Source organism: Mus caroli, unplaced genomic scaffold, assembly GCF_978045245.1.
Source record: "Mus caroli unplaced genomic scaffold, Mus_caroli_1 scaffold_15, whole genome shotgun sequence".
NCBI classification, from domain to species: domain Eukaryota; kingdom Metazoa; phylum Chordata; class Mammalia; order Rodentia; family Muridae; genus Mus; species Mus caroli.
In genome coordinates, this window is record NW_028227270.1 from 11524274 (window position 1) to 11547919 (window position 23646).

General features: G+C 43.3%; 1 protein-coding gene across 8 annotated transcripts in view; it reads right to left on the minus strand.

Annotated features, from left to right (window-relative positions):
- Pde4d (phosphodiesterase 4D) overlaps positions 1–23646 on the minus strand; it is a 1452168-nt gene that overhangs the window by 51725 nt on the left and 1376797 nt on the right. For 7 of the 8 annotated variants that reach the window (XM_021180268.3, XM_021180267.3, XM_029468213.2 and 4 more), the window contains one exon: positions 434–546. In XM_021180268.3, the coding sequence (XP_021035927.1) occupies positions 434–546 (113 nt within the window). Of the gene's footprint in view, positions 1–433; positions 547–632; positions 1215–23646 lie in introns of those variants that run through there. The other variant, XM_029468218.2, reaches the window with a different exon arrangement.

A 23646-nucleotide genomic window follows, 5' to 3' on the forward strand; every position in this document is an offset into this window, starting at 1 on the left:
GGAGTGAGGGTTGCAAGTTCAGCGAACTCTTCAGAGTTTCAGCGAGGTAGGAGGTGGCATCCTGGTGCCTTCACTGAGTCCTGCAAGGCTTATTTCCAACAAGCAATCTTAAGCAGTGCCTTTGATAATATGCAACGCCACCACCAGACCCTACTGGGTTTCTGCTTCAAGGGCAAAGTGTCACTCTAAGGACCCTTCGTCCTAGGGATACTCGAACTCTGCCAAAGTTGATTTTGTAAATAAAATGTTTAATCTACCTGAAGAGAGGTGTGCAAACAGGAACCTCCCTCCAAAGGAGCAGAACAGCTAACTTGCAGTCAGCGTGACAAAATTTTCTCTGTATTTCCCCAGGCCACAGGGATCGGTGATTCCCCAGCGTGGGAAACAGCAGTCTAGCCGCGTCACTGACACCCGAACCAGAACAGGGGCTTACCTTGTTGGAGGCCATCTCACTGACGGAGTGCCTGGTCTGCAGGGTCTCTAGCTGGTCCAGACACCAGTCCAGTTCCTCCAGGGTCTCGCTGGCCAGTTTCTGGTAGGCCTCCTCTGCGAAGAGACAGGGAAAGGAGGACTCAGTTCGTAAGCGCTTCACGGGACCACCAGCGAGTTCAAAGGGGGCCATCCTGCCGTACCCCGCCATGCTCGGATGCCCGGTGCCCGCACATGAGGGCTGCTCCTTCATATTGCAGGGCCCGGCGGCGCGCGGGGGGCTGAGGTTGGACTAGTGGGGCCGGGCTCAGGCTGGCTGAGATGCTCCAGCTTGACGTCGCGGGTCAGCCTCCAGGGAGGGGCGCAAAGTGCTGCAAGGCCAACTTTGGCACGGGGACGGCGGGCGGATTCTCAGTGGCTCGCGAGCACGGGCTTCCCTGCGCTGGGGATGCTGCCCCTGGTGGCCGGCTCAAGGGAGGGGGTGGGAGCAGGGGCTCGCCCCGCAGACGGGCGAGCGGCTCCGGGGCGTCCCCGTGTCCCGCAGCCCCGGGCTCCACGCCGCCGCCTGCCGAGAGCCCCACGCGCGAAGCGAATGAATCAGCTGCGGCCGCCGTTTCCTGTTTTGTCGCTCAAGTCCGCGGGCGGGCGGGCGCAGCGCCGCTCCATGCTGGCTTTCCGGGAACACTCCCCCTTGCGCCCCTCGCGGCCCCGCGGCGCTGTCTGGCTCCCCCGCGACTCCTTACGAAAGGGTTCCGAGTTGCAATACGCCGTCCGGACCGCCCTCCCCGCCACCTCGCCGCGGCATCGCCCCGAGGCAGCCGGCGCCGCTGCTTTGAAGCGCAGCCGGGAGGGAGGCGCGGCCACGCACGCGTGTATGTGTGTGTGGATGTGGATGTGTATCTGTGTGTGTGTGTGTGTGTGTGTGTGTGTGTGTGTGTGTGTGCAGCGCTGCTGTGGAGCTGTCTTGCACCAGAGCAGCGGAAAACCCGGCGTGGAGCGCCCGCCGCCTGGGGTCCCCGCGGGGCTCAGGCGGGGCTCAGATGGCCCCCAGCGCGCAGGCGCGTGCAATCGCGCACCTGCCCCGCGGGGGACCCTGGGGTGCACAGCGGAGTCCCCGGGCCCTCTGTCCCAGCGCCACCTGCTAGGCCCTGGTGTCCTGGGTTGCAAGGTGACTTAGGACAGGCACTACCCTTTCTGCATGCAGGTTTAAGTTTCCCTGGGTTTGTGTCCCAGAGGTTAGGATTTACTTACTCAAAGGGAATTGTGGGAATAAAATCACCTCTACTGGGGGCCGACTGTCAGTATCCAGCCAACCCCTCTAAAAATTTGGGTTAGAGGTAAACAGACAAACCATAATTTTGTGGGGACAGAATGCCTTAGAATGTGACAACAGGCTACATTTCACCTTCAGAATTACCCTTAAAGGAACAGCAATGGGAAGGAACCAAGGAGCAAGGGGAATTTACACATGCCCCGCTGGGGTGTCTCCTCTGCAGAAAACACAAGAACACCCTAGACTTGGGGCTCAAGACAGAAAGTCTGGTAGTCTGTTTTCTGCCCACTATGGACGAAATAGACTGATAGAATAACTATGGGGAAATGGGTTCTGTTGATAAAAGCTGACGCAGGGAACTTGGGCACTTTCCCTAAACTGGCCAGTTCCGAAACTGAACAGCAATATTATTTCAGAAAGAGAAAAGTTGAAACCCCAGGGGTCTAGCCTACAAAACTGGCAGGAGAAAGGAAAAGCCTTTATGTGAAGTGGTGGGGTTCCCCTTTTCCCCTTCTGATCTACAGTATTGTGGGGGAAAGAAATTCTGCCCCAATGTAGGCTCCATTAATTATCAGGCAGGACAAAGAGTGCGGTGGGTTGAATCTCAGGATTCTGAGATTTCCTTACATTTGTAAAAATTTCAGTAACTTTTAGAGTGTGTGAGGCTTGCTTCTTGGCTTGTCCTTCTCTGACATTATTGAACTGTATGCTCGTCATTTTGACTGCTGAGTATTGAAATTTGCCTCTAATTGTGCGTCCCCTCTTCACTAATCTCTAAAGAGGCCTTAAGTCAGCAATTCCTTAAACCTCTTGAATTGAAATTTAAGGTTGATGTTTCTTTCTTTAACAGTGGAGACGATCTTAAAGATAACTGTACCAGATAAGTGTTAAATAGTTTATCTGTTTGGGTTTTCCTGATCACAAAACTGCAAAATATTACAGGTTGGCTCCGTAAAAGAAAGATGCACAAACATGGAGAGTCCTTTGTGGCCCCACAACCTAGAGCACTGAAACACTAGTTTAATATTTCAAAATACTGAATCCATTCCATATGTAAGTGGAGCACTGACTGGACGCCATGGTGATCTGTTTCCTATACAGTTCTGGTGTTTCCGCTTTCCTCCCTTCTCTATGTAAAACAGGCAGTCAGAAAACTGAAGGAGGAAATTAACATAAAGCCAGGTGAGATGTTCATAGTTTGTATATGCCGTGTGGTCTGAGGCATAGCTATTGTGTAGAATCCATCTCCTGTCATTGTTTTTTTTTTAGTTATCCCAAGCCAGGCATCCTCTCTGCACATCTTTAAGGCTTGATGTCTCTGCCTTCTGCCACCTGACTCTAAGAAAGCAAGAGTTCCAGGGGATCTCCCAGTGTGTGGCGTATACTTCCTACCCCCACCTTGGCGATCTTCATGAAAGCTTTCTGAAATCAGAAGTAGAATTCAGACCTTGGGCCTAGCAGAATACGGCTCTATGTATTACGTTTCAGTCGTTTTTTTTTTGTTTTTTTTGTTTTTTTTTTTTTTTATGAGGGACAGTAACCCTGGAAAGTTTCAATTTAATGTTTCAAGACACTTAGACATGGGCTTTGCCTTTAAGTGGGTGGTATAGCGACGTGAGGAGCAATTGGTTGCCAAAGATCCAGTACATGTTGCAGTCATGGCTTACCCATTTTGACTATCAAAAATCAAGTAAGGTCACATACATACGTTCCAAAATGTTCCACGTGCTCTCTATATATTTAAAGAATGAAATTAACCTCCAGCATTTGTACATACTGCTGAGAGAATATTTACATACGGCAGAATAAACAAATTTCTTTTATAAAACCAATGCTGGATTTGTCGCATTAGAATTTACTTCTTTCAAACTCCGGGACTGAGACAGTGTGACAAGCTACAGTTTTTCAGGGTCATTATTATGTCTTCAAGTTCAGGCATTTTAAACCCCACTGTTCTAAGACAAGGCCTAACTGACCTTTCTAGCCCTCCTCCCCTGGCGAGTGGGAGAATTCAATGTGGAGTTGCCAGCTATCCTACAGGAAATTGAGTCACCCCACCAAACAACACACCTAAATGTCATCTGCAGCTAGCTGGCCAAACACAGCGAACCAGTTTAATAGTGGCCTTTACCAAGAACACAGGTCGCATTCATTAATAAAGTGCCCCCTAGGGGGTCGTATATGCTGTGGCCCTACTTAAAAATATATATGAAAACTTTTCTATTTAACTGTGCGAATCTTGCTTCATTTGAGGGGCTACTGAGAGAAAATGCCCCACCAAATGCTATTGGCTAAACTCCACGTAGACTGTGAAAGGGCTGTGTCACAGGCAGCTGTGGAGTAGCAATAAACATCGGTGGGTTCTGTTATTCTGTGTTCTTCAAGGCACCCTGAGCTGTGCAATACCCAGGCGTCTGCTTCAATTCTCCTGGGGATAAGTAATACTCAATATTTGTGGGCCAGCACTTGGCTTCCGTCATAGTAATGTGCGCAAGGGTTCCCCTGACACATGGCCTGAAATCTTGCCAAGGACTCCAGGAGAGGATGCTGAAGCAGCAGCTTGTCTTTGAAAGGGAAAAGCGCCGTCAGCTAGGAGCCACAGCAGTTGGCCAGAGGCTGTACTCAGCCTCCTTGGGAAATGTTGGACCCATTACTCTTACCCACAACTGACTGAGAGGCAAAAAGATCTGTGCTACAGGACATGAAACTTTGTAAATGCTAGCTAGTTTCTTTGTCAATATTTGTGAGGCTAAAGGTTAGTATAAGTCTGTTGTCATTCCTAGAGAGGCCTACGGCCTACTACTGAAAACCAGATCGAGAGAGAGAGAGAGAGAGAGAGAGAGAGAGAGAGAGAGAACACACACAAGAACACACACAAACTTTGGGTGTCATTTGCAACTCTTCTTAAAAAGTCTTACAGAGTGATCACAGCTGATTCTGATTGCTTTTAAATTGAAACAAATACATCAGACAGCTTCTAAGAGAAAATGCTCGAACATGACTTTTTAATTAATTCCAGCTTCTCCTCAGCCAATCTCCATTTACATGTCCTTTGTTCCTAGTGAGAGAATTGATGGTGTCCGGAGGAGGAGGAGGAGGAGGAGGCAGACTTCTGCCTCCCATGTGAGCTAGTCATTTCTCGGCTCTGCTACAGGGAAAGATCTGTCCAGGTTAGCTCTACTGCATTTTATCTGATGTGAAACACATGAAGGAAGGCCCTAGCTTCTCTCAGCATGTCTATGTAACATGTTGAAGCCTGAGAGCCAAGAGCAAGCTGCCCTCATTTCCTAGGATATTTCTGGAATCAACTTATTGTTTTGAAGTATTTTTAAATCTTATAAAATATATAAACTTTCACCCCTGGTTTCAAAGATATGTTCAAAGTGAAGATGTGTGTCATTTTAATGAATTTTCTTCCTATTTCCCATTAGCTATGATTTTTTTTTTCCTCCTAAAGGTGACAAGTGCTCTAGTAGAATTTTGCAAATGGATTGTGGTCTATTAACTTCTAATCTTATCAATAACTCAACGTTCATGAGGCACTACATGCCATGAACTTTATTAGAGTTTGAAGTGTGTAAGAGTGTGACCCTTATCCAATGTGAGACTAGAGCCCATCGCTGATGACAATTTTAGCACCATACAGTAGAAAAGGAAGGAGGAGAATAGGCTATGGGACAATAAAAGGGGGCCATTCAAGTCACACTGGATACAAGTAGAGCAGGGAAACCTTAATCTTGAGAAAAGAAACTGAACATGGCTATTAATGGAGATTGTCAAAAGCACCCAGCACCTTCAGGCTAGTCTACGAGAGCCTTCTAGGAAACAACTGATGGAAGAGCCAGGAGCCTTCTTGAGTGTGAGCAGCATCAGACCATCAGCCAGGGCGGCTAAGAAGGGTGAAAGCAACAAGCCAAGTGAGCACAACTCTTCCCCTCTACTCCGTGAGATGTGAGGCATAAGGAGTTCCAGTCACAAGCTCTTGCCTTCATGAACCTCACCACACCTTCCGCATCTCCCCTGACTCTTCCTATATGTTGCCTATGTGGTTTAGTCAGGTATTTTGTTACAACACAATGTTAAGTAACTAATGCATAGAAGAGAATGGAGGAAAGGGGCCTGGAAGGAAGTCTGAGAAATCTGACACATCAGTAGACACTGGCTGTGCAAATCTCAGGGATCAGCAGGTAGGAATGTTGGACTGTCTTCACAGGTCAGAGCTGCTAAATCACTCAGCTCACCGTGTGACGTGGGATCTTGTCTTAGTTGACATGGAATACTCTAGGGTTGCACAACACATGAGATTGTAGGAGGTAAGGCCAGTGAATGAGAATATTACCTTTGGACATATTTATATTTATATTAGCATATTACTTTATAAGATTGTTTGCTTCTCTGGCTGTTACTCTAATCTAAGACAATCTCTGCACTAAAATCCCAGAGAAGCAGTTGGGATGGTGGCCCACGCCTTTAATTCCAGCACTAAGGAGGCAGAGGTCAGTGGATCTCTGTGAGTTCAAGGCCATTCTTGCCTACAAAGACAGTTACAGGCCAGTCAGGGTCACACAGTGACACCCCGTCTCGAAAAACCAAAACAAGCAAATCCTATGGAGGCATTTGGTTCTTACATTTGTTAGACTTAAGTAGAAGGACTTGCCCACTGTGACTCCAGAGGGTACTTGCATTGTCTTCTTTAAAACTATCTCGCAAGTCACTTTCTGAAAGTATGAGAACAAGGTGAGTGATGGGGGCGGGGGGGGGGGGGGAGAGGAGAGAGAGAGAGAAGAAAAGAAAGGGAGAAAGAAAGATAATACATGGATGGATGGATAGATGGATGGATGGATGGATGGATGGATGGATGGGTGGATGGATAGATAGATAGATAGATAGATAGATAGATAGATAGATAGATAGATAGATGATAGGTGGTGGGTGGATAGATAGATAGATAGATAGATAGATAGATAGATAGATAGATAGATAATTTGGCTTATGAGAAAACGGCATACTATATATTTCCCTTCCTCTGTCTATACAAAACTCGTTGAGGTAGTGAAATGCTGACTTGCTTTAATTCATTGAAGAGACTGAACTTAACACCAGGTTGTCTGAAGAGCAAACGTCTGCCTGAGCTGGGAGTGCAGCAGAGCCAACAGCAGTGGGCTTCTCTGGCTCGCTGTGAGAAGGGTTGGGCTTTCATTCACAGACCTGGAGTGGGAGCCAGTTGAGATCATATATCCAGCAAATGGACTCTATGGACATGTATGCAATTATGAACAATATTGCTCATCGAAGGATATTGAAGAAATAGACGTTTTTACATTCTAATACCTACAAGGCACAATTCACTTATTGGGATTGAGTCCAATTATGGGACGGGGTGTACATTTCATATTTAAAACTAAAATATAAATTATTTAGGAAAATAAAGTTATTGATGGATAAGAAGTCCTGGAATACGCATGTAGACTCATTTCTGCCCATCCCCTTCCCACACCCACCATATTCCCACTTAATTTTTAACCAATAAACTCAACACTTTCTTAATTTCTACAATGACCCACTGTAATCAAATCTCCATCTGTTCATTTCTACACGGTTACAATATTTTAGCATCTTCCTGGGTTCACTTTTTCTTAGGATACATGTCTTTAGAAGATCAGAAAAGTCTTGGATAAACTTTGTTTTCACACATCATGCCTTTGGTCATGAGTCTGATGTGCAAACCCCTTCTCCTGGGACTCTTATCACACTTATGTTCACAGAGGACTTCTCTTCAGCTTGCTTTAACCGCCTTTCTCAACTCTGCCATTAGCATCCCCCAGCAAGACTGCAGTGCCTGTGGGTTGGTGAAGGGTGTGGGGAAGACTCACTCGGGAGATGGTTTCAGGGAATAGTGTCTGCTTTATGCACATGAGCAACCACTTATATAGTGGAAGCCTATCGACTGTGATCAGTTAGCACAGCCCTGGATTGGACAGTGAGTACTCAGACCGCCAGGGTCTGTACTGAGGAAGAAGTATGTAAAACGACACGTGGAGACGGCGGACACGTCAGCAGCAGGGCGGTTACTCAAGCTACTTCAGAATTCAGTGTTCTGACTTCTGAGAATACTCAGGAGCACAGTGTACCACATTTCTTACTTCGAGGCACAGCGTGCCAGGTAGGTCAGTCAGCCAGGTCATGCCTGCATTTTCTCCTACAAAACTCGGATTTCTTAACCAGTGCATTTACAACTGTACTTTCTCAGTTGTTCAACTTAGATGTAATTTTGCTAGCTTTTGTCTCTCTGATTTGTACCTAGGCAGAAAAGAAAAGAAAGGGAGGGGAGGGGAGGAGAGGGGAGGGGAGGGGAGGGGAGGGGAGGGGAGGGGAGGGGAGGGGAGAGGAGAGGAGAGAAGAGGGGAGAGGAGGGGAGGAGAGGGGAGGGGAGGGGAGGGGAGGGGAGAGGAGAGAAGAGGGGAGAGGAGAGGAGAGGAGAGAAGAGGGGAGAGGAGAGGAGAGAAGAGGAGAGGAGAGAAGAGAAGAGAAGAGAAGAGAAGAGAAGAGAAGAGAAGAGAAGAGAAGAGAAGAGAAGAGAAGAGAAGAGAAGAGAAGAGAAGAGAAGAGAAGAGAGAGAAGAGAAGAGAAGAGAAGAACATGTCTAGGATAGATCCTCACATTTACAGGTTTCCAAAGATAATTGTATGCCAATAATCAAGAAAGATTCTTGTTTTGAAACACATAAGAATTTTTTCCAAGTCAGATTCAAGTAGCAATATAGTCTGATCATGGCTCCCTAGATATATTCATATTTATCTCTTTTGTATTCTCTCTCTCTCTCTCTCTCTCTCTCAATGAAGAGCTTCAGGAAGAGACATTTCCAGAACTTAGTTGAAGTTAAATCAGTGTTCTGCTGGTTGAATATTAAAATCTAAAGGACAGGGATTAACACACACATATACAGCATGATCTTGGCAGTGAGTGTAAGTGGAAATTACATAGTAATTAGAATATAGCTAAGAAAACTTGGGCAGAAATAGTTAAACATAGTAAATGTCTTGTGCTGCTCTAAACTACAACTGAAAGAAGGGATTCTCCCAAAGATGTAGTGAGGGACCTTGCAGACCCCACGTGCAGCTTAGTTCAGTGGTCAACAGCCACAACTGCATTTCTGTTTCTTCTTCAATACAATAATACACAGCACTGCATCCTTTGCTAGGTTGTTATTACAGCTTCCAGTTTACTCCCATCTTATCAGCCCATGTGTTTCCCTAACCCCAAACTCTGTTCACATGTATACATTGCTACATACATTTTCCTCTTCCAAGAAGTTACAAAGCCTCATGCCTTTCTTAAAATCGTCCCTAAAACATGACGTTTCCGTCTTAAAGATAATTGTGTGACCTTTAAGACTCTAAACTGTCTTATATCTGTATGTACTTTCATCACAAAGTTTATTTGTACTTAGCCTGTGTAGAGCACTGCTTACATCTTTGACCTCCTTTCTCCCTTGGCAGGCACACATCTTGTATGGCTGCCAGTCAGGGGGTCATCGATGGAAGGTGGGCTTTCTCATATCTCTGCAATTTAAAAGTCATGGTGCTTCTTAACTTTTTTGGAAGCCTAATACATCTTTGGAGAATCTGACTCAAATGTCCCCAGAAAACTTAGCATAAGTTCATATGATCAATATTTCTTTTATCCTAAAAGTGTTCATTGACTGACCTCTTTGAAGTCACCAAGGACTCCAGGTTGAACTTTTATGTCTAGGGAAGGGAAGGAAAGTATTTTTAATCAACACTGTCCCCAGAAATGTATTCGGAATCAGAATTTATGCCCTCTTTTCAAAAATCAGGGCTTTACATCCAAGCCTCTTTCATTGTAAATCATTTAAAGGAAAGTAATGCCATAGATACAGTAATTACATTTATAAAAATGGAAGCATGGTAAGGACACACACACACAAGCACACACACACACACATACACACTTCCAAAAAGACTGGGACTTCTTTTTTTTTTTAACTAGATAAAGCTTTTAGAATTGTTAAAGCCAGGGCTGGGGATATGGCTCAGTGGACAAAGTTTCTACCTTGCAAACATGAAGATCAGAGCCCCAGATCCCCGGCATCTACATAAAATTCAGGTGGGTATGGTGGCTCACCTGTAGTCCTTGCACTTGGGAAGAGAAGGCATGGTTGTCACAGCAAGCTACCTGAACTGGTGAGCTGCAGACTCCATGAAATGAATCTGCTACAGAAAATTAATTCCAGGTCAATCAAGGAAGGAACTCACTCTCTACCCTGGCTCCACAGAAGCATGTGTATGATCACCCACATACACATGTACTTACACACACACACACACACACACACACACAGTGCATGTGGTGGTTTGAATATGCTTGGCCCAGGAAGATGTGGCCTTATTGGAGTAGTGTGGCCTTGTTTGAGGAAGTGTGTTCCTGTGGGGGTGGGCTTTGAGACTCTCCTCCTAGCTACCTGGAAGACAGTCTTCTCCTAGTTCCTTTTGGAACAAGATTCAGAACTCTCAGAGGCAGGCGGATTTCTGAGTTCGAGGCCAGCCTGGTCTACAAAGTGAGTTCCAGGACAGCCAGGGCTATACAGAGAAACCCTGTCTCGAAAAACCAAAAAAAAAAAAAAAAAAAGATTCAGAACTCTCAGCTCCTTCGCTAGCACCATATCTGCCTTCATACTGCCATGTTTCCTGCTATGACGATAAAGGACTGAACCTCTGAAACTGTAAGCCAGCCCCAATTAAATGCCCTTTATCAGAGTTGCCTTGGTCATGGTGTCTCTTCACAGCAATGGAAAGCCAAACAGCACACATAAAGAAAAAGAAAAGAAAATCATGTATACAATGGGCAGAGCCTCAGAAAGACAATTTCTTTGCTTATTTGGTTTTTTAATTTGTTTTGTTTTGTTTTCAAGACAGAGTTTCTCTGTGTAGTCCTGGCTGTTCTGGAACTCACTCTGTAGACCAGGCTAACCTCGAACTCAGAAATCTGCCTGCCTCTGCCTCCCAAGTGCTGGGATTAAAGGCATGTGCCACCACTGCCAGGCTGGCAATTTCTTATCTTAATATTTATTCACTGCATTGTTCCTCACGGAAGTATAATGTCAAACCAGAAAGAGCAGGGCCCTGAATCACTCAGATTTGGAACTCTAGAATTCGAGCTGTGCGATTGTTCTATGTGATCTTTATGTAGCACTTGTACATTTGTCTCTATTTCATGAACTAGAGGTTGCACAGTTATTATGAAAAATGAATATGAAAATACATGTAAAACTCCAAGGGCAGTATCTGACTTATATATAGTATGTACAAAAACAGCAATAAGTATCCTGATCCACCTTACAAAATGGCTTACTTAAGCTAATCTACAATAAGATATTTAGACTAGGGAAACACTCTTATTCAGATTCCTGATCATAAAACAATTAAAATTTTCTATCAGTAACATCACAACTCAAGTGCTAACCAATTAAGACCTGAATGCGAATGAAGAACCTCAGACCCAGCGAAGCCTTTGTAAGATTGTACCAAACCACGTACAGTCACTGTACATGAAACTATAAGGAGGGTACAGGATAGGTCACAGCTGAGCATCACTTACAAAGAGGTTACAATAAGGATCACCACAAACATCCTAAAGAATGTGCCAGGGAAGCCAACCATTACAATATTCTTGCAAGTAGATATCTTTGGCTAAACAAGCTTGAGAAATCACCTGTGCAGCTGCTTTTCAGAGATTTGTAATGGATGTGAACCAATCAGAAGCCAGTTAGTCTATGGTTCATTTAATGTCACTTAACAAGTGTCATCTAAACTTAGGATTATTTTCTTCCCTCTGCCATTATCATCTCTTGATAAACCATACCTTAAAACATGCCCTATGATGCATATGTCAAGTAAATCTGCAAGATAAACATAATTATGTTAACACATAGGTTTCTACATATTGGATATCTCCATTTTAAAAATTTCATTCCTCCTGACTCTATAGCCCTAGTATGTATGTATGCATCCAAGTATATATGCATGTATGTATGCATCCATGTTGTATGTATATATTATTTTTGAGATGGGATCTTGCTACATTGCTCAAGCTAGCTTTGAATTATCCATCCAATTCAGCCTCCAGAGTACATAGGTTTGCAAGTTTGTATGTATAACTATGCTTGGCTCCTCCTGCCTTCATGATGCACGCCATTGAGAACTATAAAGGGATGCTCCTTATTTTTTCCTCTTTATTTCTTCTCTTCAAAGAGCAATCAAAATCCCCATCCATATTTACAGCCTCTATGTGATGTGCTAGTTGCTGTGGAATTCAAGAACATGAAAGGTTCGGTGGCATAAGCCTAGGAAAGGCTTTACACTATCCTGCTGAGAAAAATCACACACAAGATTAGCTGCTGTCCCCTGACGGTCTGAAGTGGCACACAAATCATTCATGTGGGGGCACTGCTAGAGCTCAGAGCAGGAGAGTGGGGGCGGAGCTGGGGTGTGGGCGGAGCCTGAGTGAGTAGCGAACAAGGAAGAAGGTATCCTGGGTGAAAGTCTGTCTGCTACAGAGTCTGGGTTAAGAAAGTCAGGTTGGCATCGTTTCCAAATAGAAGACATTGCGGGAGCCGGAAAAAGGCTTACACTCATGGGCGGGCGGTAAGGGAAGTAGAAGAGATTCCTTCCAGGGAGAGAGGGAAAGAAAGTAGAAAACATAAATGTGTGGCCCCAAGCCAATAGATACTGTGGGATTAGGGAAGTGCACTGCTCAGTCCAGGAGGTAAGAGAGACTAGAGACAAGGTGAGGCATTAGGAAGTCACACCCTCCTGGAGGCGTGCCCTGAGATGCTGCCAGTCATAGGTCCCAGAGCACTGTCTTCAAACAGCAGCTTGGTGAGCCAGCATCATGTGGAAAACCTGGGCCAAGTGTTTTCTCTGTATTTTTAGTTTGTTCCTTTGTATGGACCCCAAAGTATATCCCGTAGATGGTTAGTCCAGCCATTTTCACACATTTTGTTGGATTTTTAAGATTTTTATTGGATTTTTAAGACTATCATAATAATATTCATGTCATTATTTCTTTTTAATTGGACTGGCTTAAATTTAAATGCGTAATGTATTTGTAAAATATTTATTAAGTCTACTACATGTAATTTACAAGAGCTGCTTTTTTATGACAGCTATCTCCTTCCTATCTCTTACTAGCACACAGTACTAACAGACAATCTTGCTTCAGTGTGTCCTTTTGATACCGATGGGAGACCACAGCTCCCTGAACCTCTCAAAAACTAAACACAGCTAACAAATTAACAATCATTCAGCACATTCACTATCTTACTGGAAAATGATTCAACATAATTCTTATGTTTTGTATGAGTGTGCATGTACACGTATATACATATATTCATGTCAGAAATTATGAATAGAATCTCTACTAAGCCATAGATTTCAGTTTAACTGAATTAAAGGAATAAGACAATATACACACATATGATGCAAGTTCAATCTATATATAAAGCAGTATTTATTAAAACAAATATAAGTATGTGTATGTGTGTATATATATATATACATACATATATACAATATATATATATATTGTATATATATATACATATACAATATATATATAATGTGTATATATATACAATATATATATATATAATATATATATATATATATATTGCATACAGATTCACAATTATTCCAGTGTACAGAGAATTGAAACAAAACCTCATGTGAAATAATATTTTCCTTATACTGCCCAATTCACTCTGTTGTTTTCTACTCTATGCAATCTATTAAAGTGGAGATATGACCCACTAGGTTGGATTTGAAGCATACCAATTAATTCGAAAATGTAAGAGACAGAGATAGCCTGCCTGATGGGTGCTAGTTTTATTCTTGTGTTTCCTCCCTCCCCTCTGCCGTGTGCTTCACCTCTGCTTCTCTCCTTCACGTGAGAAGTGTAGCATTGGGTTCTCTGTGGTATACGCTGTCTAACAGGTATGCATTTATAAATACATTTGTGTGTTCTCTTGGAGCACTATAGGTGTGCCAGCTGGGCATAGAAAGCAGAGGGCACTCACTAAGTGGCTATAAAAGCCACCACATTGAGAGAATGAATAAATGAATGAAGGAAAATGGTTCCGGTTAGTGGGGTTGCAGAGAGCACAAAGACAATTGGAATGTTGGCCACCTGTTGGTAGATTTTTGTCCTTTTCAAAATCCTATATTTAAATTATTAACACCCCATTTTTTTTAAAGTCACTTGAAGAAACAAACAATTAAGAGCATAGGCTTTAGTGATCATACCCCCGACCCCCCCACCGGTGTGTGTGTCTGTATGTCTGTCTGTGTTCAGGTGTGCTGACTAGTTTTATGTCAACTTGACACAAGCTAGAGTCATCTGAGAGAAAGGAAACTCGGGAACCTCAGCTGAGAAATCGCCTTCATAAGATCAGGCTGTGGACAAACCTGTGGGGCACTTTCTTAATGCTTTCTACAGTGATTGATATGGAAGGTTGAAGTTCACTGTGGGTGGTGCCATCCCTGGACTGTTGGTCATGGGCTCCATTAGAAAGCAGGCTGAGCAAGCCAGGGATATCATGCTAGTAAGCAGCAGTCCTCAACAGTCCTTTCCATTGTCTCTATCTCATCCCAGGGTCCTGTCCTGTTTGAGTTCCTGCCCTGCCCTGACTTCCTTCAGAAATGAACAGTGATGGGAAGCTTAAGCCAGAGAAACCTATGCTTCCCTAAGTTGCTTTGGTCATGGTGTTGTATCACAGCGATAATAACCCTAAATAAGACTCTATCTCTCTGACTCTCTATGTCTCCATCTCTCTCTGTCTCTCTGTCTCTGTCTCACTCTCTGTCGCATGCACACGCATGTTGTGTATTTATCTATGTGAAACACTCGGACAAATGTTTGCCATAGCCTATGCGTGGAAGTCCCGGGACAACCTCAGCTATTATTCCTTCTGGATTATTTGAAACAGGTATGCCAGGCTACCTGACCCGCAGCTTCCTGGGATTCTTGTTTCCCCCTCCATCTTACTATAGGAGCAGTGAGATACCTGGGCATCCATATCCAGCTCCTATGGGCTCTGGAGATTCCAAGTCAGACCCTTGTACTCAGGTGGCAAGAAGTTCACCCATTGATTCATCTCACAGACTTGAGCTTGCCTTTCCTATCAACAGTCTTGACCATTAGTAACAGAAACCTTCCTAAGAGTAGTATTGTAGCAAGTCCCACCGGGAGTTGATCATTTCAAGGTAGAATAATTAAACACTGCCAGACGGGGTGGCACAAACATGTATCTCCAGCATTCAGGAGGCTAAAGCAGGAGGAGCGTAAAAGTATGAGTTTGAGATAAGACTGACAAACATAGTAAAATCCATCTCAAAAAAAGAATAAGTAAAAAATAAAGGTGTCTCTTGCATGCAATGTGCCAACATAGGGTCCATGAAGGACTATTGGATTTGAAGTCAAGAGACAGGTTCTTTTTCTGGCTCTACCAGTTATTCAGGAATGACCTAAGCCAAGTAATTTCAGCTGTCACTGGACCAACTGGACATTCTATAAGCCAAGCTTCAAGAAACAAAAACTGACACCAGATATTTGACCCTCGTGGCCTAACACTGATCTATGACCTGACAGACCAGAGAATACTATTTCCCAAAGTCACACCTGTGTGCCAGCCCTCCCCTGAATCACCAAATAGGAAAACACATCATTCCATGTACCCTTATTCTCCTGTGCAATCCTTTAAAATCTTAACAGTTAACTATTCCCTGCATTTCTGGGGACTGTTTCTACTCTCAATACCTCTTATGTCGTAATCTTATATTTCCAGAGCATCTTATCAATAGAAGAAATATATACCCTTACTCCACACAATATCTAAGGCTTTTAATGATCTGGATTTCATCCACACTTCAGCGAGTCTCTGCACAGGCCCTCTACAGCCAACTCTCCCTGACCAGTCTTCCACATCTATAGATGCCTTCACCTCTACATTTTTTATATCAAGTTTCCTGTCAGCCCTGTCTACATATTTGGCCACAGTGAGTTGGGTTTTTTTGTTTTGTTATGTTATGTTTTGTTTTAATTTCAATTTATTTTTCTTACTTGCCACTGGATCATCCAGATGGTCAAGTTCCTGCCTTTCATTGCCTGCTTCCGTCATGTGGAAGCTCCCTGGAGGAAGCCCTGCTTAGACTCCAGTGACGCAGATGATAAGGTCTTCACAGGAGGGGCAGGAAGGCCCAGGGGGAAGGAAGTTGGTCCTCAAACCATTGAGGGAGGGAGACACTCAGGAGCTGATTCAGGGGAAGAGGTTCAGGAGGTAAAGCGAATTCACAGCATCAGTTTTGTTGCTCTTAAGAGTGAGCCCTTTCCACAGACAAAATTAGAGAGCTAGATGCTACTGCGATCCTCCCGTGTCTATTGAAATATTTGCTTCACTTCTTATCGCTCAGTAAAAGGTTGTTGAGTACCCAGAGGGCCCAGGATTCTGTGAGATGTTCCATGTACAGAAAGATAATCAGAAGATCTTTGGCTTTAAGAAGTTCACAATCTTGAGGCACTGCTTGACGAAGCAACAATAGGTTGTCTTCCACAGTGTAGTCAGGACAAGCGGAATTCAAGGAAATTTAACAAAGGTCATGGGACCTAGCCATGGCTCCCGGGGAGGGTGTCAGTACACCAGGTTTTGCAGACTGGATTACAGTCTAGAGGACAGTGTGGTTCACGAAAACAGCAAAGACTGCTTCTGGCTCTTGGCCTCTTTCCTACAATGAACAAAAACAGTGTCTTCATTCTCAACCTCTCCAAACTGTCGATGGTGGAAGCCTCGGTGTAATGGAGGCAAAGCCAGTGAGCTACAATGCTGGAGCAAAGGAGGGGGAGAAAGAAAGAAAGAAAGAAAGAAAGAAAGAAAGAAAGAAAGAAAGAAAGAAAGAAAGAAAGAAAGAAAGAAAGCATGCCAAAGTGCCTAAATGTATAGGAAAGTTTTACCAGTCTAAAGCTGATGATGCCCAGGATTCATTGTCTGGAAATGGCCATTCCAGAGACCATTGTTAGAGGCAGAATAGAAAACTGTGGGCAAGCAAGGCGGTGGTGGCACACGCCTTTAATCCCAGCACTTGGGAGGCAGAGGCAGGCAGATTTCTGAGTTCGAGGTCGGCCTGGTCTACAAAGTGAGTTCCAAGACAGACAGGGCTTCACAGAGAACCCTGTCTCGAAAAACAAAACACGAAAAACAAACAAAACAAGAAAACCAAACAAACAAACAAAAAAAAGAAAACCTGTGGGCTTCCAGCTGAAGAAGAGAAGAGGACACAGCATTTTCTGAACCTGACACAGGTTTACAGTTTGAACTGTTGCTTGCTGCTCCCATCACCCCCCTCTTCCCCTTCAGCTCAGTTTCCTCTGGAGTTCTTGTGGGCCAGGCAATGTCAGCTGCCAACTTGATGAGATCTATACTCGGCTGGGAGATGAGCCTCTGGACATGCCTGTGCGGAATTATCCTGACTGGATTAATTGATGAGGGAAGATCCACCCACCTAGGCAGGTACCATTCAAGATGTCAGATTACAGAATAAGGTCATCTCTGTCTCTAGACTTCACCACAGAGAGCACCATATAAGGTTGAGACACTGTAGGAGAGAATTAATTTACATAGCTTTCTTCTCTATTTTGTAAAATGACAAGAGCTACTAGTATGGGAACACCAGAGGTTGTTTCTAGTTATTAAATAAGACGCTATAAATTAGCCACATCTGAAAAATGGTAAATTCTCAGAAAGCTGTAAAATTATGAATTCTGTGTGCAGGCAACTAGACCCTGCTGGGACTTTAATTATGTCAAGAGCTCTCTTCAGCACTTTGCTCCTCCCAGAGACGCTGTTATCACTGAAATGTGACAATCCTTTAGCCTTCTCATTCTGAAAATGGTTAAGTAAGAGCACTAATTGTGGACATCTCTCTGACATCCCAAATCTCCAGTTTGTCCATGATTTGGTCAGGATGACTCGGATGGTTGGTAGGGGCAAGTTTGAGAATGGAAAAGAGACAGGCAGGAAGCTCTGGGTTGAAAGAACCTTACCAAGGAGTGGATTGGCCATTTACTTCTGATACATTATGCAGGATTAAGAGAGCACTCGGGGGAAAAATCTAGGTTACTATGAAATGGGGATACACACACACATATATGTATATATAATATGATGGAATTCATATGTTGATCAAATCAGAAGTTAGTTCTCAAAGTCACCAAATCCCTAAATACTCTTATCACAATGACTTGTTGCTAGAATGTTTGTAAGAATTGGTATGTATGTATGTATGTGTATATATATATATATATATATATATATATATATATATATATCAAATAAAATTACACACACATATATATACACACACATATATATGTGCATATATATGTTAACTGCCAGCTACTAGGTGTTCAATAAATGCTTGTTGAATATGTCTGCACTGAAATTGCATGGATCATTCTGTCCCCTCATTGAGGCTACCTTTCTGCGACATTGCTGTATGATACCATATCCGAGCATCAGTAATGGGGCTCTTCAAAGAATACACACTTGATTTGTCAGGACCTGTAAATCTCACAATTCAGATTATAGTAAGTTTTGTTCGAAGGGAGAGAGGAAATCAGTGGAGTCGCGATCCTTGCTTTCATTTTCCCCTCTCTTGCGGAGAGCTTTTACTCTCAGGTCACCTGTATTCATCATCACTTTTATTTGTAGATATCTATCAGTCCCTCTTTCTTATATATAAAGAGTTTATACATCATAACTGGTCTGGAACTTGGCAAATTGGCATCTGTTATCCCAGCTACATCATCCATAGCCCCACACTTGACCATGAAAAAGCACTGTGTTATGAATGTCAAATCAGACACTCTAATTACGGAAGATCCGCTGCCCATCACTCAGCTGTCCAAATCTATCTTCCTTGTAGTCAGGGAAGCACAGTCTGGTTTTGTCCTCTGTGCACACAATTAGTGTATTCTGAGAATGAGGTCCCAATCCTGTACACACAAGCAAAGAGGAACAACTGATAACTATGCTCAGAAATCTACTGCAATCTAGAAGCTGTACTCATTTGAAAATTCTAAGCTAGTAATTAAACTCAAGGGTCTCCAGTTAAACTGCACTTTTATAATGTAACTTATTTTTGTCAAAATCAGTTAAGGCCCTCTAATGTGATCTGGGATAAGTGGACAGCCAAACTTAAAACCGTGGCTGGTCAAAGTAACCACCTCGCCTCAATTCACCTCTGTCACCTCACTTCATTCTGTCAATAACAATGGCAATTTAGCGGGATGTAATTGCTCTTACCTTTAATTTCTTGTAGTGATGGCACAGCTTCAATTACTTCTTACTTTTAGGAACATTTGGCTGCATCATGTTTTGGTTTCTCTTTAAACCATCTTACAACAGCCCTGTGATTAGATATTCTTCCCATGAAGGGGCATGTCTGTGTCGTGTCTGCAAAATAGTAGCCATTGTCTACCTTAATCCAAGACTTTGTAGCACTAGTAAAAGGAATTACCTCCCTGCCATGTCAGCTGCTGGTGTGTAGCTCTCAGATTTGCCACGCCTCCTGGAGAACAGTCTGGTCGGGACACGCAGCTCTTTCCCACGTGTAACTTTAGAATTCTATGCTAAGGTCAAAATGTACCTGTGATTCTAACTTAGATGAAGCTGCCAGCTTGTAAGAATACAAAGAACATCAAATGGTTAGGAGAATTCCAACAACTTTTATTCTCTACTTCCAGCTTTTCCCAGTTCCTAGTAGTCATGCAAGCTCTAAGGCTGGGAATCAACTGCTGGGCGCCAATAAAATTTTCTAGCACATTTTATCTTTAGGCCTTTTCCCCACATACAGGTCAGGTGGCCTGACAAAAACGAGTGAAAACTTCATGACTATGCTCACGTGGGAAAAGACCATCCCATCAGTTGCATTACAGATAGGGCACTGTGGACTGGCAGCAAATATTTAAAATGCATGCTGCATTATCAGTAAGCAACCTGAGGCAAAGACTATTCGTTATCTCCTCCTACTAATGCTTCTCTTCCTTGATTGTACTAGATTCCAATTTTCAACACACTACTGTCCCAAAGTGAAGGAAATTTTAGTTCCTTTGTATTCAAGTGCTGTCACCTGACTAGGTTCTGGTGAATGAATTCACAGTAGAAGAACTATCTGGCAATTCCAGGATCTTTCCTTAAAAGCTATTGGCCAGGTATCTTTTGTCTGCTTATCTTGTTTCTTTCTGGTTAGAATGAGAAAGTGATGGCTCACGCTGGAGCAGCCAGGTTAGAACAAGGAGTAGACTTGGGGCACAGAGTCCACATCTAAGGAACTGACAAACACGAAGCAGTATGCGTTCTTGAATGTTCTGTTGGATGCTGTTCTGTATTATTGAGTCATTCAGATTTTTAACACAAGAAAGATATGGCTATCGGAGGCACCTCTGCCAACTCTGTCTGCATTGACAGCCAAATGCTATCCATACTAACATAAACACCCAAACAAATGAGGAAGAAAACCCAGTCTCAACGAAGTATGTTCACCCAGGCCAGGTTGGGACCTGCTATCAAGATGATGGGTTTTCAGCTTACTCGGATTTAAATATGTAATGCAGTTAGAGGAGAGTGGTTAGCAGCTTGTTTCAGACCTATATGAAAATGGTTTTAAGAACATTCACCTAATAAAACCCTGTAAAAACCACCCTGAAGTTTCCCCAGGGGCCTCAGACACTTGTTATTGTAGGCTGACTTGGCACTCATCCCAGCCTTGTGAGGAAGCAAAGTGTGGTATCCTTGCTATGAAGAACACTCTCCTCATTGTCAGGAGCCTCTCCTTCCCCAGACAGCTCCACATCTCACCAACACACCCGAGAGAGCAGATATTTACAAATGTCTCCTTGGTTAATACCGTCTAAGCATAATGCTTCGGTTAAAGACATTAAAAGATGGAAGGTCCTTTAAGAAACGTTTCTCCATGTTTTGGCATTTAACACCAATGTTCTTTATTCCCACAAATCTGTTAACTTTAAACTAAATGCTTGTGGATCCGAGTAAAGGCTGGAAGGTATGTTGGAGGACATGCTCGAAGTGCATGATCCAGGCACAGATACTTCGAAATGCCCAACATTTCCGAGCAAAAGCATTTCTATGTAATCCCTCTGAGGTTACAGACCATGGCTACTTGTCACTAAATCCTCAAACCCTGGAGCAGTGATTGGCAATATGAAGCTGTTGAATTGAAAGAGTTTCTGGGGACAAGGTAACGTATTACTTGACATGTGCGCATGCTTGGGGAACCATCATGTTGTTGGTGAGTCAGTTTGGGGATGACTTTCCAGGACTGTCTCTATAATGTCTACTGCAGTTACTAGGGACACACCCATCTTCCATAAATTGTTCCTGAATCACGCCTTCTCCTACAGTGAATCTCTGGTGTTCTATATTCTTGAAGTGCTGTCTGTCTAATTTGGATCCCCCGAGGCATGATACACTTGGGTGGACAGAGAGATGCATGCTTATACTTCCTTGGAGAGAGGATGCCATATGTCTTCAATGCTAGTTATCAAAATGATCTGTATGGGCTGTGGAGTATAAACATCAATTCATTTGTTCATTGCAGTGTAAGCCCCTATTCTTGAAGTAATTAATATGAACAATAAATGCCATTTAGAGGGAAGAGCCAATCTCACTACTCATTCCAATGAGGAGATGGCTGCAGTCTTGTATTAGAATGGCTTACTCTCTAGACCTGCTCCCTTCATAACCAATCCAGTGTTCCCTCTACTTCTGAACTGATGATGTCAGCAAGCAGTGCAATGATGTTTTTAAAGTAGAAACCATCTCTGTCTTTCAAATGCTGGAGATTATAACAAGTAAGGAAGGGAAACTGTAGTCAGGGTATAATATATGAGAAAAGAATAGATAGATAGATAGATAGATAGATAGATAGATAGATAGATAGATAGATAGATAGATAGATAGGAAAGAAAAATATTGAAAGAAAAGGTATTCTAACTGATAGTATGTATCAGTAAACAGATAATGCTTATTGATTAATGGAAGTCTCTTTCTCTAAATATCACCATTGTATTTTCACTAAATAAGCCTGGTCCCTAGAATCCGTACCTACTTGGTTCCTGCTCACCTGCTGGTATTTTCTGGTGTGTCAGTAATACAGATTTCCCCCCAGACACTTGAGCTATACTTCAACTAGCAGTTTGTGCCTTCCGTCACTAAGTACCCAGGTACTGATCCTAAGTATCTTGGGGTAAAAGTTACAAATATGTTAGGCCAGAAAACTTCAAAATCCATCTGATGTTTGAGTCCATACTGTAGCTATGTAGAAAAGAGTCCTGTTCCTAAGGGTTTTCCACTATGAACTGGGGGAGTTTAATGATGGGAGGTCATGATTTGTGCAGCTTTTTCTCAGGTGCATCAAATAAAAATAATGGGTGTATAGGTATGCCTACGTGCATGTGCACACATAAATAGAGAGTCATGTGTACATGGGTATGCACACACATGAATAGAGAGTCATGTAGACCAGTGATGCAGAATGCTGGGGCAAATCAATTTGAATGTTATATGCCTGAACTTTTTTATACTATTTGTGACTTCTTTTAGCATGTTTGCAATTATCTCCAAATTCATGCATAAGGAAATCGGGCCAGTGATAAGGAACACCGAGGTGACTTCTTCAGCCTGAGCTCCTGCCCTCTCCTTACATACACTCAGAGCACACACGGAGACTCATGTGAGTAACGCTCTTGTACTTTCTGCTTACGCAATGTGTACCAGCACACTGAAGGAGCAGCGATTCAATCTTTTAATCGACCCATGCAGCAGGCACGAAGTGACTGGAGGAGACATTTGACCCACTGATTTGACTTTTAAGGCAACCATTTCAGAGGCGTGATATAATGTCACTCCTCATAAACAAGACTGCCCTTTTGTCCTTTCAGACGTGGTTGAAACTGGCCTGTGGAGCTCAACTACCTGAGAAACATCCTTGAGCAAGACAGCCTAGGCATGCTGCCCAAACCACAGGCTGTTGGCAACTTGGCCAAGAGTGACTCGTCAGAGCCATTGACCTCCATGGTGCTGACGAATACAATGAGCTGCAGAAGAGGTATGGTTTGTTTTGAACACGTTTACTATGATTGATGGCCCATATCTGGCAAGTTGGTTCACTCCCAGTGGAGGTGAAAAGTTTCACTCTTTGCCTCTTTCGACATTCCTGTTAGGACAGGTTTCACCCTTATTTGCCAACCACAGATAAGTCACTAATATTCGCTGCACAATGAACTCATTAGCTACTGAATGGATCCATGCTATCCATAACATTTCTGAGTCAACAAGAGCTCGCTACTACGTTTCCTCCCTGAATGACTTTAGACGTTTTCCTTCAGGGTACAAAATTTCAAGGCATGGATCAACCAGCTAGAAAATTTTTGAGATGGGCCAAGGCCAGAACCAGAATCAGGTTAGGAAGTGGTCTATTATGAATGGCAGGCTATAAACCACATATCCATGATCAAAAACACCCACAAATGGACTCTGACCATTACGTGCTTCAAGTTAGGTTGAGAGAATATCAGCCTTCTGAGAAAGTCAATTTCAGATTCTGACTCAAAAACAAAACAAAAATACAAAAAACCAACTAAAAGAAAATTAAAATGAAGATAATTAGGTTGCAGTGGTAAATGGGTGGGGAATGAAAACTGCAAAAGAGCCAGAGCAGACTAGTCCCCGTTGTGTGACATGGAAATCCTCAACGAAGGTTGCAGAAGAGCACAGAGTATGAAGAGCCAGATGACAGGATGGAGGCGGTTTCCACGGCGACTCAGAGGAAGAGGCTACTTAAAAACCTGACCTG